A 26,415-nucleotide genomic window follows, 5' to 3' on the forward strand; every position below is an offset into this window, starting at 1 on the left:
TGGGCAGAGATGTTTGCACGTAAGGTCCTTTCAGAGCCGAGGATTTTCTTTCCCTACAAGTCTGACTTGTTATCTGCCCTGTGCTGCTGAACCCCACCTGCCCACTTCCCTGCTTCCTTCCAGTCTCATTTCCCTGTACCAGGTGAGGCTGCCTACAGCAGTAGGCCCAACCCTAGCTCTAGGCCCTCCCTCGACTTTGGCCTTGTTCCAGGGTTCCTTGGTGGCAGGGGTAGCCTCTTGGAGAGGGCTAGCAGCCGGCTCTCCTCCTCTAGATGGAAGCCCTTGAGCTCGACAGCAACCTGTACCGCATCAGCGAGAGCAAGGTCTTCTTCTGGGCCGGCGTACTGGCCCACCTTGAGGAGGAGCAGGACCTGAAGATCACGGATGTCATAATCGGCTTCCAGGCCTGCTGCAGGAGCTACCTGGCCAGGAGGTAAGTCCCGGGATGCCCACCCACAGCTCAGGACCCCCAGCTGTCCTGTGGTGAAGGCACTGAGGAAGTGGGGCCTGGGCACCCTCATGCCGGCAGGTGTCCCACAGGGAGGTCCACGTGCTTTCCCTGCCCCTTGCTTCCTGGATTTCTGCCTGAGGTTTAAAGTGAGCAGGCAGGAAGGGTGACTGCGTGCGGGGAGCGAGCTCCATCCCTGGCAAAGGTCATGAGGAAGGAGGCTTGGCATACGCAAAGGCGGGATCAAGCCTCAGGAGTCTCCCTGGAAATTCTCGAGCAATCTACCCCAAAACCAAAGTCTGCCTACTTTCTGCTTTGTGCTTTCACCTACACCTCTGACTTTACGGGGGGCTGTCCCCCACTACCTCTCTCTGAAAAAAGAGTTAGCTTACAGCTCCAGTTAATAATTCCTGGGTGTGACAGTGTTTAACCTACAAACTCCTTTGGAAATCCTCTAGCCTGCCTGAATAGGTTTTTCCAGCCACATGTGATTGTTCAGAGCCTCCCAACTGTGAGAGACATGAGATGTTCTAAACTGTCTAAACATAGATTCTTTTGAGAAGTTAAAAGATTGATTAGAAATTGTATTGGTGAAGGGATTTTCACTTGTTGGGCCAATGTTTGCTGCTAAGTTTCCATATCCCTTACCTGCTGTGTCCCTGGCAGTGTATTGATTAATATAATTGGTGTAAGTAGTAGCTTTAATGTTTGTAACCTTGGACCCTTGAGTTAATTCTTTTTCTTGTTATAGCCCACCACACCTTTGCTCTGTAGGAATGCAACTTTATCTAATTCTTTTTGGAGGCTGACGCCTGACTTTAGAATAATCACCTTTAGAGAAAAATAAGTTTCTTAAAATGTTAACAGGCCTCCGGGCCAGAAGATGATGCAAATCACCTAAGCTTTTGCATATGCTAAGTTTGCAGGAAGAAAGCCTGGCTTGCTGCATGACTCTACCCCTTCCCCCATTATCCTCTATGCATAACTTAAGGTATAAAAACTACTTTGAAAAATAAAGTGCGGGCCTTGTTCATGGAAACTTGGTCTCACCATGTCGTTCTTTCTCTTACCTTCTGGCTGAATTATTCAGCCTCTTTTCTACACTGAATTTCCTCACTGAGCTATCCTTATTTCAGCCTCTTTTCTCCACTGAATTTCCTCACTGAGCTCTCCTCATTCTATTACTCTTTATATCCTTAATTAACGTTTAATTAAGCAATTGTTTCCTGATCTTCGCCTACGCCGTCTCTCCTTCGAATATCCTGGATCAGCCGGGGCTGGACCCCGGCAACTGCGCTCAGATTTTCCATCCAAGAAAACCCCTGCCTCCCACTGTTCCTCCCTGTACAGCCCCTTCTGTAGGGGTCACTCCCAGAGGATCCCAAGCTCCAGGGAGGAGGCATCCTTGAGTCCCGGCAGCTCCTGTGGGGTCAGGGGCGGACTTGTGCAGGTTAGTGGGCAGGGCAGCTGAACGTTTACCCCCTGACCCCTCTGAGTCTGTGCTCAGGGGTGTCTGTTCCAGCCTGAACTCTGAACTCTGTGGACAGAGCGTGAGTGTGTGGTGTTTGGACAAATGGACTTTTGCAAGACATAAACTGCTGACATTCTCCTGCCAAATAGAAGTCCCTGAGTTGCTGGAAGAAATTCCCTGCCTCTCCCTTCCCCGACTCCACTCCCCCCAACCCCTCTTCCTTGTCTGCAAAATCAAATTAAATTCATGGTTTTTATTATGGGTGATTGTAAGACCAAACAGTAGTGTGTGGTCCTCATAAATAATACTCATCACTCTTATGTCCCTCCCCTAAAAGCAGGGAAGAAGTGGCCGTGATGGCCCAGGGACATTTCCTGGGATGAAGCAGCCCTGATGGAAGGTCAAGCAGGCCTCCAGGAGGGGTCACGGTTCCAGGAAAACTGCAGCCCCTTCTGCTTGGGACAAAGCAGAAAAGTCCACTAGCAGTCCAGCTGCAGGACTGTCAGGCTGTGGGATCTTTGCTTCTCAGTTTCTTTATCTGTACAGTGGAGCTGACAGTTCCTAGAGATGATGTGAGAATTAAATAGGAAATGTGAGGATGGTGCCAGCACAGACCCTGGCACATGCTCAGTCCTCTCCCCACAATGAGTCTCTTCTCAGGAACTAAAAAGGGAAAGGGTTGGCTCTCTCTTGTAGACTTTTCTGAGTTGCCAGGTAGAATTGGGAAAAGGAGTCCAAAATGGTGGTGGCTAAAAGAGAAGGAAGGGAAAAGCCCGCGAAAATAGAACAAAGGAAGGTCCGAGGACCAGAGTGAAGACTTCAGGTAGAACAAACAGCACTCCTGGCTAAGCCCAATTTGCATAGGGCAGGCCCAGGGGAGGAAAAAACATATAAAAGGAGGAGCCAAAGTGCTTTCTCTCTCTCTCTCCTGCTTGTGTGTGCTCTTTCTCTCTCTCTCCCTCTCTCACTCTCTCTCTCTCTCTCTTCCCCTCCCCTGCGCTCTCCTCCACTTTCTTCTCTTTGAGTCTTTGGGTTGGCATGCCCTCACACTTCAAGGATAGATTCTCCTGCTATCTTCTAAATAAAATAGAGCTGTAACACTGATTTGCCTAAGAGCTATAACATGATTTGTCCAAGACCCAAGAGCCGTGACACACCAAGGGCTTTAACGTCCATCGCTCCAAATCTTTGTTGTGACGAGACAAAGAACCGAGGAACATACACTTGTGTGATACCAGGACACTAGCCTTCCTGTAAAAGTCCTCCATTTGGAGAGAAATATATCTGTTGTCAGGTGGAAATGAGCCAGGGGAGAAAAGAGCAGTGTGCTCTCAGCCCTTCCTGCAAACTTAGGCGTCCACCTAATGGCGGTGACCGCCAAGGCCAGCCCTCCTCCTGTGGCTCACTGGGACAAAAGGCACTTGTACCATACCTTTCATCAAGGCCAAGTCGAGAAGGATCTGATCACAAGTGTTGAGGGTAGAGGCATGGATAGAGTGGCTGAAGGGTGGCCTTAGGCCCCTCTCCCAGGTACTGTGGGAGCTGAGCAGGGGACAGTGGACTCTGAACCCACATGGACATGGCTCTCAGCAAGAATATGACCAGTATATGGTGAGCAGCTGCTATGTTCCAGGACTGTGCCACGTGCTGGTGGCATCAAGATGAATAAAGCAGGCAGGCTGGTGAGCGTGAGTGCATAGAAGGGTCGAGGGGACTGGAAGAAGCCCATGGGAAGGGGGAGGGATTGGAAAAGGGGCTCACAGTGTGTTGGTGGCAGGTCTTCCTTCGGAGAGCCCAGGGCAAGGTGTGCTGAGTCAATAAGAACCTGGCATGTCAGGCGTGGCTTGTTTAGCTAAGGGAGTCAACAGTCTGGGTTTAGCCCAGGGTGGGACCTGGTAGGCAGAGTGTTTATTTAATCTGAGCAATCCAGATGTGAGGGCGTTCACTTTCTCTTTTGCTTCTCCAAGTGTATCTGGACCGACACAACGTGTGTGGTTTATTGCAGAGATGCACAGCTGGTGGCTGCATCTGCAGAGCTCAGAACAACTGGATCTTGTTCACACTCAGCCAGAGAAGATTCCTGGGTAAGCAGGCGGGTAGGGCCCCCACCCCCCTCCCCATCCTCAGGATGAATGTCTGAGAAAAGATGATTGTGATTGGTTGACAGAAGAAGGAAATGGAAGCTCAGAGAGGTGAGGTCATGGCTGAGGCAGCAGGTTAAGCAGGAGCAGAGCCTGGTTGTGGAAGCAGATGTGTCTGACGGCTTCCTCCCACCACCTGGTCCCCTGAACAGTGCAGAGGGAGGGTGACACCTGGTCAGATTGGCTCAGCTCAGGATGTGGACTCCTGAGACGTGACCGGTGACCCCAGAAGGAAGGCGGTGTTGGGGGTGCTCAGTCCTTTGGGAAATTTAGAGAAAGCTGAGTGGGTAGAGGAGGGTAGTGGGATCAGACTCTCTCCTCCTGTGGCCTGGCCACCTTGAGGCTTCCCCCAGAGTGCTGTGCCGAGGCTGACAGGGACAAAGCATGGCCCTCATAGAGTGAGAGGGCTTACTGTACTTTGTCCACATGATGATGCTGGGTTTGCAACATTAAGATAAAAAAGCCAAACTGTAGACATGTCAGTATAACAAGAGGGGCATGACCTTAGATCTATGTGTTTAAACAAGCAGAGACAAACCTAGAAACTTTGGGGTTATTAAAAGCATATTCCTGGGACTTCCCTGGTGGCTTAGACAGCAAAGCGTCTGTCTACAATGTGGGAGACCCGGGTTAGATCCCTGGGTTGGGAAGATCCCCTGGAGAAGGAAATGGCAACCCACTCCAGTACTCTTGCCTGGAAAATCCCATGGACAGAGGATCTTGTTAGGCTACAGTCCGTGGGGTGGCAAAGAGTTGGACACAACTGAGCGACTTCACTTTCAAGCCACCACCAACCGGAAGAGTTCGGGAAAGGTCGAAAGGAGACACCGCGTGTTGGTCCACTTCCCAGAATCCCTCTCGCTAGCATCCATCTTGCCTGAGCGATGCGTGCGCCACCAGGAAAGATTCTGAACTACAGTGATTGGCCAAAGACCACCCAGAAACTAACCCCATCACCGTAAAACTGTGAGCCACGAGGCAGAGCTGTTCTCCTGGGTTCCCTTACCCTACTGCTCTCCACCCGGGTGCCCTTTCCCAATAAAATCTCTTGCTTTGTCAGCACATGTGTCTCCTCGGACAATTCATTTCTGAGTGTTAGACAAGAGCCCAGTTTTGGGTCCTGGAAGGGGTCCCCTTTCCTGCAACACTTCCATTGAATTGGTTGTGGGTTCAGTCCCTGGTTGGGAAACTAAGATCCCACATACTGGGATTCAAGGTTAAAAAATTAAGTAAAAGATTAAAATAGAATGTATATTTTGATCAGTTTAAATAAAGTAAAATCCCATTCCCCACTTACATACCCATGTCAGAAGGCCTGGTCTTGGCTTCCACTCTGCCCTCTTGCCCTCTGAGAGCTGTATGACCCTGGACAAATCACCTCCCTGGGAATTGTTTGTTACATCTCGTGCATGCGTGACTGCTTAGGAGTTTAGTCGTGACAGATTCTTTGTGACCCCATGGATTTTAGCCTGCCACACTCCTCTGTCCATGGATTTTTTCAGGAAAGAATACTGGATTGGGTTGCCATTTTCCTCCTCCAGGGGATCTTCCCAACCCAGGGATCCAATCCACATCTCTTGCAATGCAGGCCGATTCTTTACTGTCTGAGCCATCTGGGAAGCCCTTTCAGATCTCTTACGCATTTCTTAAAAGCTGGTTTCAGTCTTCACATGTGGGTTTGTAGTTTCTCTCTGTGTTAGAAATATTCACCTTTGTCTACTCAATATATTGCAAACCTTGTCTCCAGGTCGCTTATCTTATATTCTGATCTAGTTTATGGTATCCGTTGACATTTTTGATTTTTGAGGTCAAATGGTTTCTGGGATTTGTGTGTTGGTGAGAAAGTTTTCCTTAACAATATTTTTCCAGTTTGTTTCCTTTCTCCCAGTATGTTTTTTCTTTTTTCTTTTGGGTTTACATTTACATCCCTTCAGGTTTCATTGATTGATTGATTAGAAGCTTTTTGTTTCTTCTTCATCCTCTATTTCTTCCCTCTTTTATCTTCCCCTTCCTTCCTTTTTTTCCCTCCTACTCACCTGCTGTCCTGAACTCCCTCTCCCCCTGCCTATGTCCTTCTTCTTCTCCTTAAAGAGAACATGTTTAACAGGTACCTACTGCAGTCAAAAAGGAACACACTGTTCTTCTATGCCTTCAAAGGAGCCTACAGTGCAGTAAAGCATCTTTCAGATTTTAGCTGAAACCCATATCTTTCTTCTTATAGAAAACTATCATGACTAGAGTAAGGAGACATGAGGAAATGCAGGTGTTTCCTGCTACCTGAAAGTAGCGTTCCTAGGAAACTTTTCTTAAACCAGGATGGCATTGAGGAAAAAGGATACAGGCCTCACATCACACTTCATTGGCAGAGGGTGATGTTTTGGAAATTAGGGTGTTGTAGCTACACATTCCAGGAAACAAACTCACTCAGAAGGACAATTCAGATAGCGGAGTGCAGTTTATTACACTGGCGGGCCCAAGGCAAAGTCTCCTCTTTAGCCAAGGACCCCGACCAGCATTTGTGAAAATCTTTTATACCCCATATGTATGTGTCTGAACCCACCACTCCAAATTCCTTGAGACTTACATAAACCAAGGAAAATACAATCCCAATAACCCCATCATTCACGTGCTATGTGCTCATGTGCTCAAACAGGCAAACAATTAGCCAATAATCAATAAACCCGAGGTTACATTCCGATAGATACACAAAAATTTATGGCCTGTCTGGAGGAAGGGGTGATTCGTGTATGTTTTCTCTTAGGCGATGAGTAACCTAGATATGATCTTCAAGGTTCTCCTGTCTTGAGGGGGTCTTATCCTTCTGTTGTTGTTTTCATAGGCACTAAACACAGAGTTCAGAGTCCATTGGAAAGGTGGCTGAGCATGCTCAGCATGAACAGGCCTAAGATGGAGAACAGGCCTAAGATGGAGTCCAGGCCTTATGAATTCCTTCTTCAGGGGAATGCCTGTAAATGGAAATGCTCAGAAATCTGATAGCAGAGTCTGTCAGAAAGAGCTTTTCGTCCAGACAGACAAGGAAAGCAAATAGAATTACTGCACCATAGGGAAAACAAGGGTTGTGCTGTGTCTTCAAGAAGCTGGTTGTTTCATGTCCCAGTAACAGGTCCCACACCTCGTGTTTTAGCCAGACTGTGTTCAGGAGGTTGGAGGGTGCCCTGGAGGCTCTGGAGCAGGAGGAAGAGCAGAGAAGAGAAAGGGCCCCTGCCCAGTGCTGGGAGCTGAAGAAACTCAACACAAACAGAGTCACAATCAGGGAAGTGCAAGATTCCAGGGGAATCTTGCCTGGAGAGAAAGTGGGGGGAGGCAGTAGAGGAAGAAGGCTTCGGAGCTGGCCCTCCAAGGACAGGTAACATTTCACTGAAATCAGATTGATTATATTCTTTGCAGCTGAAGATGGAGAAGCTCTATACAGTCAGCAAAAACAAGACCTGGAGCTGACTGGGGCTCAGATCACGAGCTCCTTATTGCAAAATTCGGACTTAAGTTGAAAAGAGTAGGGAAAACCACTAGGCCATTCAGATATGACCTAAATCAAATCCCTTACTTACAATTATACAGTGAAAGTGACAAGTAGATTCAAGGGGTTAGATCTGATAGACGACTCTCTGAAGAGCTATGGATGGAGGTTCATAACATTGTACAGGAGGCAGTGATGAAAACCATCCCCAAGAAAAAGAAATGCAAAAAAGGGAACTAGTTGTCTGAGGAGAACTTACAAATAGCTGTGAAAAGAAGAGAAGCAAAAGACAAAGGAGAAAAGCAAAGATACACCCATCTGAGTGCAGAGTTCCAAAAAACAGAAAAGAGATATAAAGCTTTCTTAAACAAACCATGCAAAAAAAAAAAAAGAGGAGAACATAGACTGGGAAAGACTAGAGATTTCTGCAAGAAAATTAGAGATACCAAAGAGAATATTTCACGCAAAAATGGGCACAATAAAGGACAGAAGTGGTATGGTCCTAACAGCAGCAGAAGATATTAAGAAGAGGTTGCAAGAATACACAGAAGATAAAAAAATAATAAATTAATTAAATTAAATTAAAAAAAAAGAATACACAGAAGAACTATACAAAAAAGGTCTTAACCCAGATAACCACAATGGTTTGATCATTCACCTAGAGCTGGACATCCTGTAGTATGAAGTGAAGTGGGCCTTAGGAAGCATTACTACAAACAAGGTTAGTGGAGGTGATGGAATTCCAGCTGAGCTATTGAAAGGTTGTGGCTGTGACCCTTTAACGACACCCAGCTTCTTGGCCTCTGGAGGAGAGGATTTCGATCCAGGGCCAGAGATGAGACTTGATCACTTGAAGCTTTTGTGTAGCAAAGTTTTATTAACATGTAAAAGGGATAGAGAAAGCTTCTAACATAGACATCAGAAAGGGCAGAAAGAGTGACCCCTTGCTAGTTTTTAGCAGGGCATTGTGTACCTGATAGCAAGCTGCTATCAGATAAAAGAAATGCCTCAGACAGAGAGTGTTGCACCAGGCTCCTCTCCCACAACATACATTTTGAGATAGGATGGCACAAGGGGAGTCATCTCCAGCCATAAAACAATTGACATGCATCTTGAAGAAAGGCAGATTTCCAAGCAAATACATAGTCTCATTAATATAGCTTAAGAAAAATATTGCCATTAGTAAGACATACTGGTTTGCTGAGCCATTATCAGCTCAAAGTTTGAGAAAAGGTTAGTCTTAGGGGGAATCAATGTGAAGAAAAGCAGATTCCAAAGCAAATACATAGTTTGGTTAGCATAGCTTAAGGAACACATTTCCAAGAGAAAAACGCATTGGCTTGCTGAGCCATTAGTAGCCCAAGGTTAAGTTCTGACACTAAGTTCAGAACCAAGTGTCCTCATGGCAACACATGATTAGAGGAGCCTCCTTTAATTTTGTGTTAAAGAATAAAAAAATATCTGCCACTTGCAGTTTATTTCTTCCTGCTGCTTGGGGACCCCTGGCCTTCCTACCTGATGTTAACCCTCTCACGAGTTCAAATCCTAAAAGATGCTGCTGCTAAGTGCTGTACTCAATATGTCAACAAACCTGGAAAACTCAGCAGTAGCCACAGGACTGAAAAAGATCAGTTTCCATTCCAATCCCAAAGAAGAGCAATGTCAAAGAATGTTCAAACGACTACATAACTGTACTCATATCACATGCTAGCAAGGTAATGTTCAAACCCTTCAAGCTAGGCTTCAGCAGTACATGAGCCAAGAACTTTCAGATGTACAAGCTGGATTTATAAAAGGCAGAGAGGCACCAGAGATCAAATTACCAACATCTTTTAAGTCATAGAGAATTCCAGAATTCCAGTAAAACATCTACTTCTGCTTCATTGACTATGCTAAAGCCTTTGACTGTGTGGAACACAGCAATCTGTGGAAAATTTTTAGATTATTCAAAAATAATTATTCAATTATTCAAAATTATTATTACCTTACCTGCCTCCTGAGAAACCTGTATGCAAGTGAAGAAGCAGCAGTTAGAACCGGACGTGGAACAATGGACTGGTTCAAAATTGGAAAGCAGTACTTTAAGGCTGTATACTGTCACCCTGCTTCAGTTCAGTTCACTTCAGTCACTCAGTCATGTCCAACTCTTTGCGACCCCATGGACTGCAGCACACCAGGCCTCCCTGTCCATCGCCAACTCCCAGAGTTCACTCAAACTCATGTCACTGAGTCGGTGATGCCATCCAAACATCTCATCCTCTGTCGTTCCCTTTTCCTCCTGCCTTCAATCTTTCCCAGAATCAGGATCTTTTCCAATGAATCAGTTCTTTGCATCAGGTAATCAAAGTATTGGAGTTTCAGCTTCAGCATCAGTCCTTCCAATGAATAATCAGGATTGATTTGCTTTAGCATGGACTGGTTGGATCTCCTTTCAGTCCAACGAACTCTGAAGAGTCTTCTCCAACACCACAGTTCAAAAGAATCAGTTCTTCAGCGCTCAGCTTTCTTTATAGTCCAACTCTCACATCCATGCATGACTACTGGAAAAACCATATCTTTGCCTAGACGGACCTTTGTTGGCAAAGTAATGTCTCTGCTTTTTAATATGCTTTCTAGTTTGGTCATACTTTTCTTCCAAGGAGGAAGCATCTTTTAATTTCATGGCTGCAGTCACCATCTGCAGTGATTTTGGAGCCCAAGAAAATGAAATCTGTCACTGTTTCCACTGTTTCCCCATCTACTTGCCATGAAGTGATGGGACCAGATGCCATGATCTTAGTTTTCTGAAAGTTGAGTTTTAAGCCAACTTTTCCAGTCTCCTCTTTCACTTTCATCAAGAGATCTCTTTAGTTTTTATTTAACTGCTTATTTAACTTATAAGCAGAGTACACCATGGGAAATGCTAGGCTGGATAAAGCTCAGTTGGAATAAAGATTGCTGGGAGAAATATCAATAGCCTCAGATATGCAGATGACACCACCCTTATGGCAGAAAGTGAAGAGGAACTAAAAAACCTTTGATGAAAGTAAAAGAGGAGAGTGAAAAAGTTGGCTTAAATCTCAACATTCAGAAATCTAAGATCATGGCATCTGGTCCCATCACTTCATGGCAAATAGATGGGGAAACAGTGGAAACTGCGGTCGACTTTATTTTTCTGGGCTCCAAAATCACTGCAGATGGTGACTGCAGCCATGAAATTAAAAGACGCTTCCTCCTTGGAAGAAAAGTTATGACCAAACCAGACAGCATATTAAAAAGCAGAGTACTGCATTTCAGACTCTTGTGGACTATGATGGCTACTCATTTCTTCTAAAGGATTCTTGCCCACAGTAGTAGATATAATGGTCCTCTGAGTTAAATTCACCCATTCCAGTCCATTTTAGTTCGCTGATTCATAAAATATAGATATTCACTCTTGCCATCTCCTGTTTGACCACTTACAATGTGCCTTGATTCATAAACCCTACTTCCAGGTTCCTACTCAATATCGCTCTTTATAGCATCACACTTTATTTCCATCACCCGTCACATCCACAACTGGGTGGTGTTGTTGCTTTGGCTCCATCTCTTAATTCTTTCTGGAGTTATTTCTCCACTGATCTCCAGTAGCATATTGGGTACCTACCGACCTGGGGAGTTCACCTTTCAGTGTCCTATATTTTGCCTTTTCATACTGGACTGGAAAAGGTCGGTTTTCATTGCAATCTCGAAGAAAGGCAATGCAAAGGAACGTTCAAACTACCGCACAATTGCAGTCATCTCTCATGCTAGCAAAGCAACGCTCAAAATTCTCCAAGCCAGGCTTCAACAGTACATGAACCACGAACCTCCAGATGTTCAAGCTGGATTTAGAAAAGGCAGAGAAACCAGAGATCAAATTGCCAACATCTGTTGGATCATTGAAAAAGCAAGAGAGTTCCAGAAAAACATCTACTTCTGCTTTATTGACTATGCCAAAGATTTTGACTGTGTGGATCACAACAAACTGGAAAATTCTTCAAGAGATGGGAATACCAGACCACTTGACCTGCCTCCTGAAAATTCTGGTCAGGAAGAAACAGTTAGAACTTAACATGAAACAACAGACTGGTTCCAAATCCGGAAAGCTGTACTTTTCAGATATACAAATATACTAAGGCTGTATATTGTCACCCTGCTTATTTAACTTCTATGCAGAGTACATCATGAGAAATTCTGGGCTGAAGAAGCACAAGCTTGAATTAAGATTGCTGGGAGAAATATCCATAACCTCAGATATGCAGATGACACCACCCTTATGGCAGAAAGTGAAGAGGAACTAAAAAACCTTTGATGAAAGTAAAAGAGGAGAGTGAAAAAGTTGGCTTAAATCTCAACATTCAGAAAACTAAGATCATGGCATCTGGTCCCATCACTTCATGGCAAATAGATGGGGAAACAGTGGAAACTGCGGTCGACTTTATTTTTCTGGGCTCCAAAATCACTACAGATGGTGATTGCAGCCATGAAATTAAAAGACGCTTACTTCTTGGAAGGAAAGTTATGACCAACCTAGACAGCATATTAAAAAGCAGAGACATTACTTTGCCAACAAAGGTCCGTCTAGTCAAAGCTATGGTTTTTCCAGTAGTCATGCATGGATGTGAGAGTTGGACTGTAAAGAAAGTTGAGCACTGAAAAATTGATGCTTTTCAACTGTGATGTTGGAGAAGACTCTTGAGAGTCTGTAGGACTGCAAGGAGATCCAACCAGTCCATCCTAAAGGAGATCAGTCCTGGGTGTTCATTGGAAGGACTGATGTTGAAGTTGGAACTCCAATACTTTGGCCACCTGATGTGGAGAGCTGACTCATTTGAAAAGACCCTGATGCTGGGACAGATTGAGGGCAGGAGAAGAAGGGATGACGGAGGATGAGATGGTTGGATGGCACCACCAACTCAATGGACATGAGTTTAGAATTTAGATTTTTGTGTTATTTTAGTATGTTTTTAGAGCTAACTTGTACCTTATAGCTGCACATGATTTTTGGCATAGCTTTAGTTTTTCCTGATGTTTCTAATTGGCTTCATTTTCACCCCTTGTACTGTTTATCTTCAACATTTTTTCCATTTCTTTCCAACTGTGCCTCATGTGATACTGAGTCCCCTTTCCCCAAAGACTCTGGACTTTTTATCCCATTCTGGACTGGTTTCTCTCTAGTTCTGCTGCGTGCCCAGCTGGGATCCTTGGATTCCCTTTCCTCTGGGTTGATGTTCCTGATTCCTGCATCCCACGTCTAATCTCTCTCATGGGTATCCTTTACCTTCCTCCATAATTAAACAAGCACATAATCTATTTTTTTCCTGCAACTCATTCTCAAGTAGCTTTCTGAAAAGTCTGGTGAAGAGTGAAGGCTACTGTGAATATGGGATGGGCCATGATGTTGGTAAACTTGCTCCCTGCTCTCCCCTCTTCCTCCCTCTCATCTTGCTCCCTCTGGGGCTTTGCCCAGCAGACCGTTCTTCTCTCCTGTGAACGCTCCCTGTTTCTCTCCCTCCACTGCGCTCCTCTTCACTCAGCTATCACTTCTCCGTCCAGTGAGTCTTCAGACATTTGTTGAAGCCTCTGGTCTCCCGTTGCCCCCATGCTTGTTTTTATTAGCAGCAGAGGGAGGAGAGGCAGGCTATGGGTTCTTGAGCCCAGATTGTCGGGTGGAGCTGTTCCAGGGGCAAGACCTTGGGTGAGTCATGTAACATCTGTATTTCAGCTTCCTTATTTGTAAATGAGGATATAATGCTACACTCTCAAAGGCTAATAGAATAAAATACAAATTGTCATTTGTAAAGTTTTAGAGCAAATACCATTGCAAAGCAAAGACCGCAAACACAAATCACTCTTATCAGTAGCTGGTATTATAACTGTAAGTATCTCTACTGTCATTTCAGGCAGGTCTCAGGAGGAGTAGTTGACAAAGGCTCTTTTGCTTTCTTCAAACAGTAGTTAAATGTCATCAACATTTGCTTTCCTTCCTCATCTCCCATGGCAAGATAATCACAAGCAGAACCAAAATAGATTTTTTATATATAAAAATCTGAACTGCTCTTTTTTTTGAGGAACACTGAGAATGGGAAAGTCTGAAAGGATGGATGCCCTTATATATCATGAGTGTGAGCATAAATTGCTGCAATTTCTTTGCATAACAGTGTGTCTCTAGGTATGAATATTTTTTAGGTGCTGATGCCTTATGGTCTAGCCTAGATAGCTATATCCTAGATTCTATATCCTACATCCTAGATAGCTATCTAGCTATATCCCACTCTTAGATATAGCTTAAGGGAACAGTCTCAAACATAGTTTTATACAAGGAGAATGTTCTTTACACTATTATTTGCATAAGGAATTAGAAACAACCTAAAGTCCAGTAGTCAGGGGAGGACAGCAGAGGGACAGAGCACCATTGGGGTCCTCAGCCACTCAGGGCAGGGATACAGGAAGTGGGGTGGGGGCGATGGGACTCCAGGCCTTTGTGGGATAAAGGCTCTTGCAGAAGCAAGGAGGGCGTGGACTGTGGGAGCTGTATCACCAGCAACTTTATCAAGGCAGAGAATTAAGCACAGAGAGCAAGACATTATTTTGGAATGAAAGCACTCATTTAACTGATAAACATATATCCACAAATAAATATCTTTGTATATTAAAGGGAGTAGAGCATAATCATCACAAACCTGGGATTTAGATCAGAAAGACTGGGTACAAGCCCAGGTTCTGGAATCAGCTTGAAAACTTCGGCTGATGTAAGTTCAGGTGAGCTTCAGGAGCCTGCAAATCTAGACAATGGATCAATATTAGTTATTACCAATTAGTAAACACAAGTGTTCCTGGCCTCACGTAATTTCCAGATTATTCCTTCCTATCTGGTCTTGTCTCTGGTTTTATTGCTCTGCTAACTTTGCAGATGGGTGTCCCCTGTCTGATTACCTTCTCCCTGTGCCCCAACAGGAGAGCAGGACTCTGACTTGGGGGGAGTGTGTGTGGGTGGGGATGAGTAACTTTCCTTAACTAGTGACCTGCAGAGCCCAGGGGACAGAGAACCACAGTGCGTTAAACTCCCCGTGGCACTGGTGGCCGGCCCAGGGGAACTCACCAGAGACCTCACCACCCCCTGCTCCCTGCAGGCACTGCTGACTCGTGATCGAGCCCACAATCTGTTTTATGTTCCCCAAGGGTGAGGTCACACCTCCTTCCAGCCTGATGCAGACAAGGAGCTGACAGGAGATCTCTGAGACCCCGCTGCTGCCATCATGAGCTCAGAAAACCTCGGAGACTGCTCAGGTAGGCAGCTGCCTCTTTTCTGGCCAGTTCCTACATGTGACCCAGAATTGAGGGTGGTTCCTCCAGGCAGAGTTAACCTACAGAGGAATCAAGAACCAAGAAGAGGATGGATAAGCATCCTGGAGCCCCTCAGGGGGGCCATGTGGAGTACCCCAATGGGAGTGTGTCCACAGAGCCTCTTTCCAGCCCTCTCCTTGGGGAGCCACTTGCTAGGTGCTCACTTCCTCCCCCACTGCCCTCTAGCAAGTGACTCAGAAGTGAGGCCAGGATAGCCCATGGTGAGGGGGACAGCAGAGGGAGTCCCCAAGGCCAGGCAGGGCAGCAAGGGGGGGTCCCCCAGCATCCCTGGAGCTCCTCCTGCCCTCTCCCTTGGCTTGAGCCTCCTCCTGCTCCAAGACCCTGGGGCATCACCACAGACACCTTCCATCCAGCTCTTGCCCTGCCACCTGCCCAGCCACTCTGCAAGGATCAGTGGACACTGAACTGAACCCCAGTCTGACTTTTGCCACCTCCCACCAAGAGGGGAGGGGTGATGGGGTTTTACACAGGATCACATCTGCCTCCACCCCTTCACTGCCCATCCTGAGTGTCTCTGATCAGCAAGATGAAGCCTCTCACATGGTAGTCTTACTCAACGGCAGGTGGCTTCAAACCTTTTTAAAAATTAAGTAGCATTGGTCTATAACATTCTATAAGTTTCATGTATACAACATTATGTTTCTACTTCTGTATATGCTGCAGTGTGCTCACCACCAAAAATCACTCGCAAAAGTCCCTCTAGGTGTACTGTATGGTAGAGTGAAGAAATCACAGGAGTTTAAAATAAGGAGGATTCAAGTCATATCCAAGAAGTGTCTGATACTTGAGCTTAGATTCCACCTCTGAGCTTTCTGCTCACTGGCCTGGGGCTGTCCCTTATCCTGTCTGAGTCTCACTTTCCTCATCTGTGAAATAAGAATAATGTATCTGTGTGTGCATGTACCAGGAAACACATCTCACATTGTGACCCAGCCCCACCCTCCATATATATATATATATATATATATATATATATATCCTAGTTGCCTATGTCTTACCTACAATTCCATAATCCCTGGGCTTCCGTGGTGGCTCAGACTGTAAAAGAATCTGCCTGCAATGCAGAAGACCCAGGTTCGATTCCTGGGTCGGGAAGATCCTCTGAAGAAGGAAATTGCAACCCACTCCAGTATTCTTGCCAGGAGAATTTCAGGGATAGGGGAGACTTGAAGGCTACTGTCCATGGGGTCACAAAGAGTTAGACAGGACTGAGCAACTAACACTGAGCAATTCCATAACCTCTTGATCCCTGAAATCACACAGGGATTTTGGTAACTCATTTGAGCAGTGGTCTTGCTCTGTACTGATCTGAAGCTATTTATTGTCATTACATTCTTTATCGCATTTAATGTGAATATTCTTTTGTTTCACTGCCAAAACATGAAAGCAGTCATTTATGGGTGCTGCCAGTCTCTGCTACAAGTAGTAACTAACAAAACACATCCCTTGTATTCCTTCTCTTTGTGTGTGTGTGTGGGGGCTCAGTTGTTCAGTTGTGTCCAAATCTTTATGGCCTCATGGACTGTTGTCTGCCAGGCTCCTCTGTTCTTGGGATTTTCCAGGCAAGAATGCTGGAGTGGGTTGCCATCTCCTACTCCAGAGGATATTTCCAACCCAAGGATCTAACGCATGACTCTTGCATCTCCTTCCTGCATTGGCAGGCGAATTTTTACCACTGCATCTCCTGGGAAGCCCTCCTTCTCTTTCTGAAGGTTTAAAATTGTAGATTCCTGAAGACACCTAAATTCCAGGATTAGATCATTATTTCTGGAGGTTTGGAAGTCCAAAATCAAGGTAGTGGTGGTTTCTGGTGAGACCTCTCCACCTGTTGTGTAAATTCTAACTGCCTTTTCTCTCTGTCCTCACATGGCCTTTCCTCTGGGGGAGAGGGAAGGAATAGAGAGAGACTCTGGTGTCTTCTTTTCTAATAAAGACATTTAACTTATTGGATTAGGGCCCCACACTTATGACCTCATTTTACCATAATTACCTCCTTAAAGGCCCAGTCTTCAAATATAGTCACCAGGGGGTTAGATCTTCAACATATGAATTGGGGGGTGGAGGGAAAACAATTCCATCCATAACCCCAGGTTACTCTGCCAAGAGTGCCCAGGTGATCGCTGCTCAAGAAAATGAATTTTAACTAATATGTACTAAATACCATTTTTTTTAATGTGCTGTAGAATTTATTGCAGATACCATGTTATGATAACCAAAGCAGATCATCCTTAAGGCATCAAATTTGTTTATTAATTTAAACAAAAATATATGGTCCCTGTCGCACAAAGAAATAATTTTAAATTTACTTTGAATTTGAACCAATCAATACATATATATTTGGAAACAATGCAAAGGATGTGCTAAGTCCTTTCAGTCACGTCTCACTCTTTGTGACCCCATGGACTATAACCCATCAGCGTCCTCTGCCCATGGAATTCTCCAGGCAAGAATACTGGAGTGGGTTGCCATTCCCTTCTCCAGGGGATCTTCCCGACCCAGGGATCCAACCCGCATCTCCTACATCTTCTGCACTGTCAGGCAGGTTCTTTACCACCAGCGCCACCTAGGAAGCCCAACTGTGCTCCTAGTATCATATCATCCCAGAGATAAGGCTGCTGTCCTCACAGAGTACATGGATCACTGGTAATCAATCCTTAACCTAGTGAAGAGCATAAAATATTGGGGAAAATTGGAAAGCTAACAGATTTCTCTGGACATTGTTTATCTTGCCCCTCTGAGAGACTTGTAGCTATAGATGAGATTAGTTTGGAAAAGAGGTCTTATTTAGTTCAGAGAATCGTCAAAGAGTCCAATATAGTTGTGGGCTAATCAGAGACTAAAGAAACTTTATAAGGAGAAGTAGGCTTGGAAATCAAGCAGTCCTCTTTTAAATTAGCATGTTTTAGTCAAAAGTATGGAATTAATGATAAGCATCGGTTAGGAATTTCTGCAATGTCCTCCAATGCCAAGTGACCACTAACATCCTATTTCCCACTATGATGACTCCCTGATGAGAGGTCGAAGGCATAAAGAATATTGCCAGCTATAAAATAAACTACACTCCAATGCCTATGATTGCTAAAAAGAAATATTTTTTTAAATAGAAGAAACTCACTGAATCAAATGAATGCTAAGCAAAGCAAACACAGTGTACTCAAAACTGAGGTAAGAAACCTCTCATTACACAGGAAATCAATGCAAGGATTAATCATTTTAAGAGAAGAATCATTTTCCCATAGCCCCACAGCTATGAATGATATTTTCATGAGCCTGGGCTGCCTTCTCCAGTGAATACCCAAGGCCTATTACTGGTCTCAACCAACCAATTTCCATTCCAGCTTGGAGGGCTGCTTGCAAACTGCTGACATCCCTCCTTGGAGGATGAATGGAGAGTTACTCCTTTTGTGCTATATTCCTTTGTCATGGATCCTGTGGGTTTATTTCAATAGGACCTCTGCGGCCAACAACTATTACTCGTCCTCCACGTGACAAAAAATTTAAATCTTCACTAAGTTTGACATTAGCAAACATTTCAATAATCACGTCAACTCTTTTTTCACCAACAGATTTCTTAGTTTTATCAATATTATTAGCTTCTTTGTGATTAAACACTTCGTGGGCTCCATTTTGGAAAGCAATCTTTTGTCCTTCCTCAGTAGTAGCTGTGCCCAAAATCTTTAAGCCATAAGCTCTAACCATTTGCCATGCTGCTCTTCCAGCTCCTCCACCTGCCCAAGAACACTTTCTCCAGCTTTCACACGGACACTGGGGAGCAGACTCGATAGCAGTAAAACATGAGATGCTGATGGTAGCTTCTTGTTTAAAGTCCAGTTTTTCTGGCAACGTGTGAATAGTGTGATGGGCTGCCAGAGCAAACTTGGTGTAGCCCCCAGAGATCGTCCTGGTAGTGAATGTCACCTTTCTTGAAAGCAGATATATTCTCTCCAGCAGTTCTACTATCCCAGCCACATCTCAGCTAGGAGTATAAGGTAGAAATAATTTTATACTGTGAGTGCCAGAGCGGATATATGCATCCACTGGGTTTATACCACATGCTTGGACTTTGTTAGAACCTGGTGGTCTTTCAGAATTGATACAGCAACATCCAAATGGAGTTTCAGCACTTCGGGTCCACCAAATTCAAAAACTCAAATAGCTCTCACCAACTTCTGTCCTGTCACCATAGTGATCTAGATACCTGTTCTAGGCTGCAAAATCAAAATCTGCAAGCCCTCCCTCAGATTCCACAGGGTTAAAAAAAAAAAAAAAGCTACTCAATACCATTTATTATCCACCACACATTTTTCTGGGCTTTCCTGGTGACTCAGACAGTAAAGAATCTGCCTGCAACAGAGGAGGCCTGTATTTGATCCCTGGGTCGGGAAGATCCCCTGGAGGAGGGAATGGATACCCACTCCAGTATTTTTGCCTGAAGAATTCCATGGACAGAGGAGCCTGGCGGGCTACAGTCCACGCGGTCCCAAAAAATCAAAGACCGCTGGGCGACAAACGCTTTCCCTTTTTCACTTCACAAGTTCTAACCTTATTCCCTTTCCTTTCATCTAGATACTGAGATCTTTTTTGAGTATGTCGCTGAGTATCTCTGGGACAAACTGAGCAGAGAGGAACTGCTACTCCTGCTGACTGAATTCCTGAATAAAATTGAGGCTGAGGCTAGTTTGTCCAGGTAACCTGCACAGATGTGTCAGGAAGGTCACCCACACGCCGAAGCACCAGGCTAGTTTCCTCCTGGCAGGCACACCTCCCCAAGCAGGACCATATGGTGGGGCTGAGGACGTTCCTTCTCAGCATCTCATGAGGAATGTTTCCTCCATGTCATTTGCTGGCAGTGAACAACCTTGAATGGAGAAAAGATGAAACCTGCAAGGAAGGGGCAGGTTATTGACCTTGGACGTGTTACGGAACTACTCTCTGCTTTAGTTTCTTCATCTGTTCAGTTAAATTGTGAGGACACTGAGATTATGCATGCAACGAACATCCCATACTGACTGACACAGAGTAGGTGTTCGGTCAATATTAACATTTTTAAAACTTGTTGGGAAAAGACAGGGGTCAAGAGTCTTCTTTCTGGTGATGAAAATCAAGCAGAATTTCCTTTGGGGCAAGTCAGAACATCCTGATGCCATCGTTTGTATTACTCAGGCTTCTGCCTAGAGCCTTTCTATTCCCCATCTTAGGAACTGTACCAAACAATTGTATCAAACCAATCAGCAGGATCCTGCTGGCCCATAAGGCAGAAAGGCTAGAGAGGAACTGGTTGGAGCTGGTGGGATCCTGGATCTAGCGCTGCCCAACTCTGGGGCTCTGTGCTTATATGTTAGAGTCTCAGACTTGCCTCTGTCCAATGGGAATAGCAATTTAGTCTGATGGACTATGTTCATGGCCTCAGAGTGAACTATAGGGTCAGAGGTGGGGAAGCAAGGACCAGGGAGGCCTGAACCAGGATCAGACCCAGGGTCAGGGTGGAGCAGAAAGTCCAGGTTGGAAGACTAGTAGGCAGGCTTGGGCAGCAGGACCAGGACTAGAGTGAGGAGGGTGGGCCCTAAGGACACAGAACTGAAGGGGCTGTGACTCTAACAGAGGTCCCGTGAGTGGGAGGAGGGGCATTTCTTCCCTCCCTGACGGGATCCTCTCATGCTGGACTAGAGAGCCCTGGGTGACTATGTCTGCACACCCTGCCTGGGACCTGGCTCCTCACTCCATCTGGGACCCTCTTCTAATTTACATGGAGACACCCTGACAGTGGAAGGCCACATGGCTCAGTGAGCCCTCCAGGGTCACAGTGAGTGGCTGTGATTATGTGTCATTTGAGGAATTCTGAGGAGCCTCATGCATCCCCACTGAAGAGGAAAACACTTCCTCCACCAGCTGTGCAAGTACTGGTCTCTTCAGGCTCAGCCATTCAGATGGATGTTTCTTCACGTCTCTTGAATCTTTAGAGGATCCACAAAGTTCCACATGACCTTGGGGTGCAGGCTCATTGCTAAGTCACTTCAGTCGTGTCCGACTCTGTGCGACCCCATAGATGGCAGCCCACCAGGCTCCCCCGTCCCTGGTATTCTCCAGGCAAGAACACTGGAGTGGGTTGCCATTTCCTTCTCCAATGCATGAAAGTGAAAAGTGAAAGTGAAGTCGCTTAGTCGTGTCTGATTCTAGCAACCCCATGGACTGCAGCCTACCAGGCTCCTCCGTCCATGGGATCTTCTAGGCAAAAGTACTGGAGTGGGGTGCCATTGCCTTCTCCGGCAGGCTCATTAGGCTGTCACAAATTAACATATGACCCCTGAGAGGTCAGAGGTGCTGGGTGCTGGGTCAGGAGTCAGTGAGGTGGGCTGCAGAGACCAGGGGAACCAGCAACACATCTCCTGATTTCCAGGCAGTTGGGGCAGTGGATGGACTTAGGGACCTTCTGCTGGTAAGGTCAAGGGCACAAGCCTTAGAAGACAGCAGATGGTAGACTACATGACTGATATGGTGCCTTCTAGTTCTGACTTTGGGGTTGTTGTTGTTTTTTCTACAAATTCTAAGTCACAGAGACAGCCAATCTGCAAAGGGTGAGGGCACAGTGCCCAGGACTATGCTTTCATTTGAACCAATGGTAAATTTAGGGGATCCCAAAAAACACCCTCAGGTTTGAGAATTCCCTATAGAGCAGACAGGACTCACTGAGAGCCATCCTGATCCCAGTGTATTACGGGAAGCCTGTGGGTTTCCATCAGTCACAGGGCAGAGTCTGGGTGGATTTCACACCCGAAGCTTCAGTTGTCCCCAGGATGCATCATTGTTCTGGAACTCAGTGAGTGGCAGGTCACACGGAACACTGCCTGCCAGGGACACACACCCATTTAAAAACAAATTATCCTGACTTGTGGTCTCCAGAGCCTCCCAGAGGTCAGACTAATTCCTAGAGTCCGGCTCCTTCAGAGGTCAGAACTGGTACCACATGACCCAGAGGCCCCATCATACATCTCATCAGACTGTCCAGTGGCAAGAGGCCCAGGCAGACTAGGACATTCATATCAGCCAGAATATTCTAGGGCTTAGGGACTACTTCCCTGTAGCCAAGGGCAAAGAAATGTTGACTCCTCACTATACACTGAGGCCCTTGAATACAAGTTTTCTGCTCCAATCCCACTCTTCTTTATTTGTGGAGTTCCCAGCTTACCAACTCTTTGGAAGTGATGATGTTGACCTGTCTCTGAGGCGTCTTTACCATCTATTTTTTCTTTTTGGATGAGCCACATGGTTTGTGGGATCCTAGTTTCACAATCAGGGATTGAGTCACATCCTGGGCAGTAAGGGTGCAGAGTCCTAAACTCTGGACCACCAGGGAATTCCGTCAAATACCTCTCTTCACTTACCAGTATCCTAAGGTGACATTTGTTTATCTGTTCCAGGATTAAACGGGGCTTCTCTGGTGGCTCAGATGGTAAAGAGTCTGCCCGCAATGCGGGAGACCTGGGTTCAATCCCTGGGTCGATAAGATCCCCTGGAGAAGGAAATGGCAACCGTATCCAGTACTCTTGCCTGGGAAACCCCATGGACAGAGGAGCCAGGCAGACCACAGTCCATGGGGTCGCAAAGAGTCGGACACGACTGACGACTTCACTTTCTTTTCTTTCTTTCTTTTCAGGATTGAATAAGTATATGAAGGATCTAAAAGGTACAAAACCTGTGTTGAAAGAGAAAATTTTACATTTTTAAAATTCTTTTCTAATAAATTTATAATGCTAAATCCATATTTATGCAGAATAGACATTATGGAACCTATTTTGCAGACAAGCAAACTGCCTTTCTAATCCCTTGACCTTCATTGTTATAGGAAAGACGTGGTTGCACTACACAAATATCTAAACGAATTGAAAGGAGACTTGATAGGGAAGGACCAGGAAACGCTCACAGAATGGCAGCTGGACAGGAGGCGGTTTCTGAAGAAGTTTCCTCGGGTGAAGCAGCAGCTGGAGGAGCGCATGGGAAAGCTCCACAAGCTCGCAGACAAGGTTGTCAAGAACCACAAGGAGCACACCGTCTCCAACATGGCGGCCCACACCGCTGGCGCTGTATCTGGCGCCTGGACCCTCCTTGGCCTGGCTCTGGCACCCGTGATGGGGGGGCAGTCTGGCATTCTCGGCCGCTGGGTTAGGGCTGGGAGCAGCAGCTGCCGTGACAACTGCGTCCACCGGCTACAAGGAAAACGCAAGCAGGTCAGCAGCCGAAACTGAAGCCAGTAGCCTGATGTCAACTGGCGTCAAGAAATGGAAGGTGCTCCTAGAGGTACTCAGGAGCAACCCCTGAACTGTTGATACAACAGAGAAATTGGCAAAAGCTGTGCGACACATTCAAAAAAATATGCGTGCCATGGAAACAGGCAAAGACAACCCTGAATTTGCAGCCAATGTAGGCGACTACTTGGGCCCTGGGAAAATCGTAGTCCCAGGCACCCGGCTGGTAAAGAAGGCCTGTTCCGTTACCATGGCTCCGGCAGCTGTCACAGGAGCCCAGATCATGGGTGCAGCCACCACAGGTGTCTTCCTCCTGGTGGATGTGGGCTTCCTAGTGAAGGAGTCAATGCACTTGCGTAATGGTGCAAAGGCAGAACCTGCTGAAAACCTGAGGCAGTTGGCCACGGAGCTGGAGAGGAATTTGCAGGAGCTCAACAAGATGTATGAACTTCTGCAGTAGGGCCTGACTCAGCCACCCCGAGGACAGTGCAGGAACCAGGATAAACATGGGTCAAGGTGCAGAGGTATCTTGTTAGAGAAAAAAAGGAGAGGGAGAGAAAATTTTTGGAGCTGAGTATCAGGAATTTAGGGTTTCTGCAGCTGAGCACAGCAGGGGAGGGCTGGATGTTGGTGATGGCTCAGGGAGAGTGAAGGAAGGAGCCTGGAGCCTGGATTGAGGGAAGAGGGGGAACTAGAGAAGGGTGGGGGGTGGGGGAGAGAGACCACTTTCTTCCTTCATACTATGAAATGTTATTTTGTATTGAGGAATAGCCAATCAACAATGTTGTGATACTTTCAGGTGAACAGTGAAGGGACTCAGCCATACACATACATGTATCCATTCTCCCCCCAAACCCTTCCCATCAGAAACCACTTATTTTGAACTAAAGAAGTCACTGGGGGCAGAATAAAGGGAGAGGCAGGGACCCCACTCCAGTACTCTTGCCTGGAAAATCCCGTGGATGGAGGAGCCTGGTAGGCTGCAGTCCATGGGGTCGCTGGGAGTCGGACAGGACTGAGCGACCTCACTTTCACTTTTCACTCTCATGCATTGGAGAAGGAAATGGCAACCCAGTCTAGTGTTCTTGCCTGGAGAAACCCAGGGACGGGCGAGCCTGGTGGGCTGCCATCTATGGGGTCGCACAGAGTCGGACATGACTGAAGTGACTTAGCAGCAGCAGCAGCAGGGGAACTAGCAATGAAAGACCAGGAACATGAACGGGTAGAAGATGAGAGAAAGTCAGAGAGTCAGGATTGTTGGAATCCAGGAGAAGTAGCAGGGGCTCCTCTATCACCCTCACCAAGGTCTGATGCCCCAGCAAGAAGAGTCTCCCCCTGGTGGTGGTCTCTAGCCCTACTTCTCCAGCTTCAACTCACCTTTGATCTCAGCAGCTTATCGTAATTAGCCAGTGACTTCTTTTGCTTGCTTCTTTAATTGAAGTACAGTTGATTTACAATATTGTATTTGTTTCAGATATACAGCAAAATGTTTCAGTTATCATGTATCTCTGTATATATCTGTTCTTTTTAATTTTTTCATTACAGATTATTACAAGATACTGAATATTTTCCCCTGTGCTATACATTAAGTTCTTGAGGGTTTTTTAAAATCTATTTTATGTATGGTTATGTGCATCTTTTAATCCTATACTCCTAATGTACCCCCTCCCCCTTTGGAAACAATAAATTTGTTTTCTGTGACTCTGAGTCTGTTTTGATTTGTTAATAAGTTCGTTTGTATTCTTCTTCTCTTTTTTTTGGCCATGCCAAGCAGCTTTTGGGATCTCAGTCCCCTGACCAGGGAATGAAAGGGCTTCCCTGGTGACTCAGCTGGTAAAGAAGCCACCTGCAATGCGGGAAACCTGGGTTTGATTCCTGGGTTGGGAAGATCCCCTGGACAAGGGAAAGGCTACCCATTCCAGTATTCTGGCTTGGAGAATTCCACCGACTATATAGTCCATGGGATAAAAAGAGTCGGACACAACTAAGCGACTTTCACTTTCAATTTCATAGCAGTAAAAACACCAAATTCTAAACACTAGACCACCAAGGTACTCCCTGTGCTGTTTTTCAGGTTCTCCATATAAGTGATATTATATATCTGTCTTCTCTGCCTGACTTACTTCACTTAGTATGATCACCTCTAGATCCGTACATGTTACTACAAATGGCATTATTTCATTCTTTTTATGGCTGAGCGATATTCCATTGCATGTACATGCCACATTGTCTTTATCCCTATGTCTGTTGGCAGAGATTGAGTTATTACCATGTCTTTCTACTGTATATAGTGCTGCTAGGAACACTGATGGACAAGGCAATGGCAACCCACTCCAGTGTTCTTGCCTGGAGAATCCCAGAGATGGGGGAGCCTCGTGGGCTGCCATCTATGGGGTGGCACAGAGTCAGACACGACTGACGTGACTTAGCAGCAGCAGCAGCAGCAGGAGGAGGAACACTGAGGTGCATGTATCTTTATGAATTGGAGCTTTTGTCTTTTCCAGATATATGCCCTGAAGTGGGATTGCTGGATCACACGATAGTTCTATTTTTAGTTTTTAAGAAACTTCCATACTGTTTTCCATAGCGGCTGCCCCAATTTACATTCCCAACAGCAGTGCAGGAGGCTTCCCTTTTCTCCACATATTCTCCAAAATTGTTTATTTGTAGACTTTTAGACAATGGCCCTTCTGACTGGTAGGGGGTGATACCTTATTGTAGTTTTGATTATCATTTTTCTAATTATTAGCAATGTTGAGCATCTTTACTATTCCTGTTGGCCATCTGTATGTCTTCACGAAGAATGGTCTATGTAGATCTTCAGGCAGTGACTTCTTGATGACGATGGTGAGGATAATGGTGGTGGCCTCAGTGGTGATGACAACACAGTGGATGGAACATCTAACAAACTGCAAGGTGCTGTTTGGGTCCGGAGTGCACTGAGAGATCAGTGCGCTGATCTGGAAATTCCCATGAAATTCCAGACGTTGTGCAGTAACAGAGGTTGATTTGGAAAAAACAAAAAAGAAAGAAAGAAAAATGAAACCAGTTGTCTGAAACATATCAAGGAACGTCAGGGTGTGTCAAGGAGATCAACAAGCCTGGGGCAAACAGACGTAGCCCATGGGACATCCAGGGGAGCCCGTGTCGTCTGACTTGGGCTGAGCATGGAGATACTCCTCCTCCAGCCCCGGGGACCAGAATGGACACGGGTCACTCAAGGGTGATTGAGAGTAGAGGGCTTGTGTGCAGGTGTGAGAGAAGGT

At 45.8% G+C, this 26,415-nt stretch overlaps 1 protein-coding gene and 1 pseudogene across 1 annotated transcript; one reads left to right on the top strand and one right to left on the bottom strand.

Moving 5' to 3' along the window:
- Positions 1 to 18,114: 18,114 nt before the first annotated feature.
- Positions 18,115 to 19,477, bottom strand: LOC101906044 (zeta-crystallin-like; annotated as a pseudogene).
- LOC619179 (apolipoprotein L2) lies at positions 19,475 to 24,910 on the top strand (the record flags this gene model as incomplete). Its single annotated transcript, XM_015471192.3, is given in 3 exon segments — positions 19,475 to 19,593; positions 22,750 to 23,055; positions 23,057 to 24,910. Coding segments are annotated over 3 exon segments (978 nt in total), but the record flags the coding sequence as incomplete, so codon positions are not given.
- Between the last annotated feature and the right edge of the window lie 1,505 nt (positions 24,911 to 26,415).

This window comes from Bos taurus, chromosome 5 (assembly GCF_002263795.3).
Source record: "Bos taurus isolate L1 Dominette 01449 registration number 42190680 breed Hereford chromosome 5, ARS-UCD2.0, whole genome shotgun sequence".
Lineage (NCBI taxonomy): Eukaryota > Metazoa > Chordata > Mammalia > Artiodactyla > Bovidae > Bos > Bos taurus.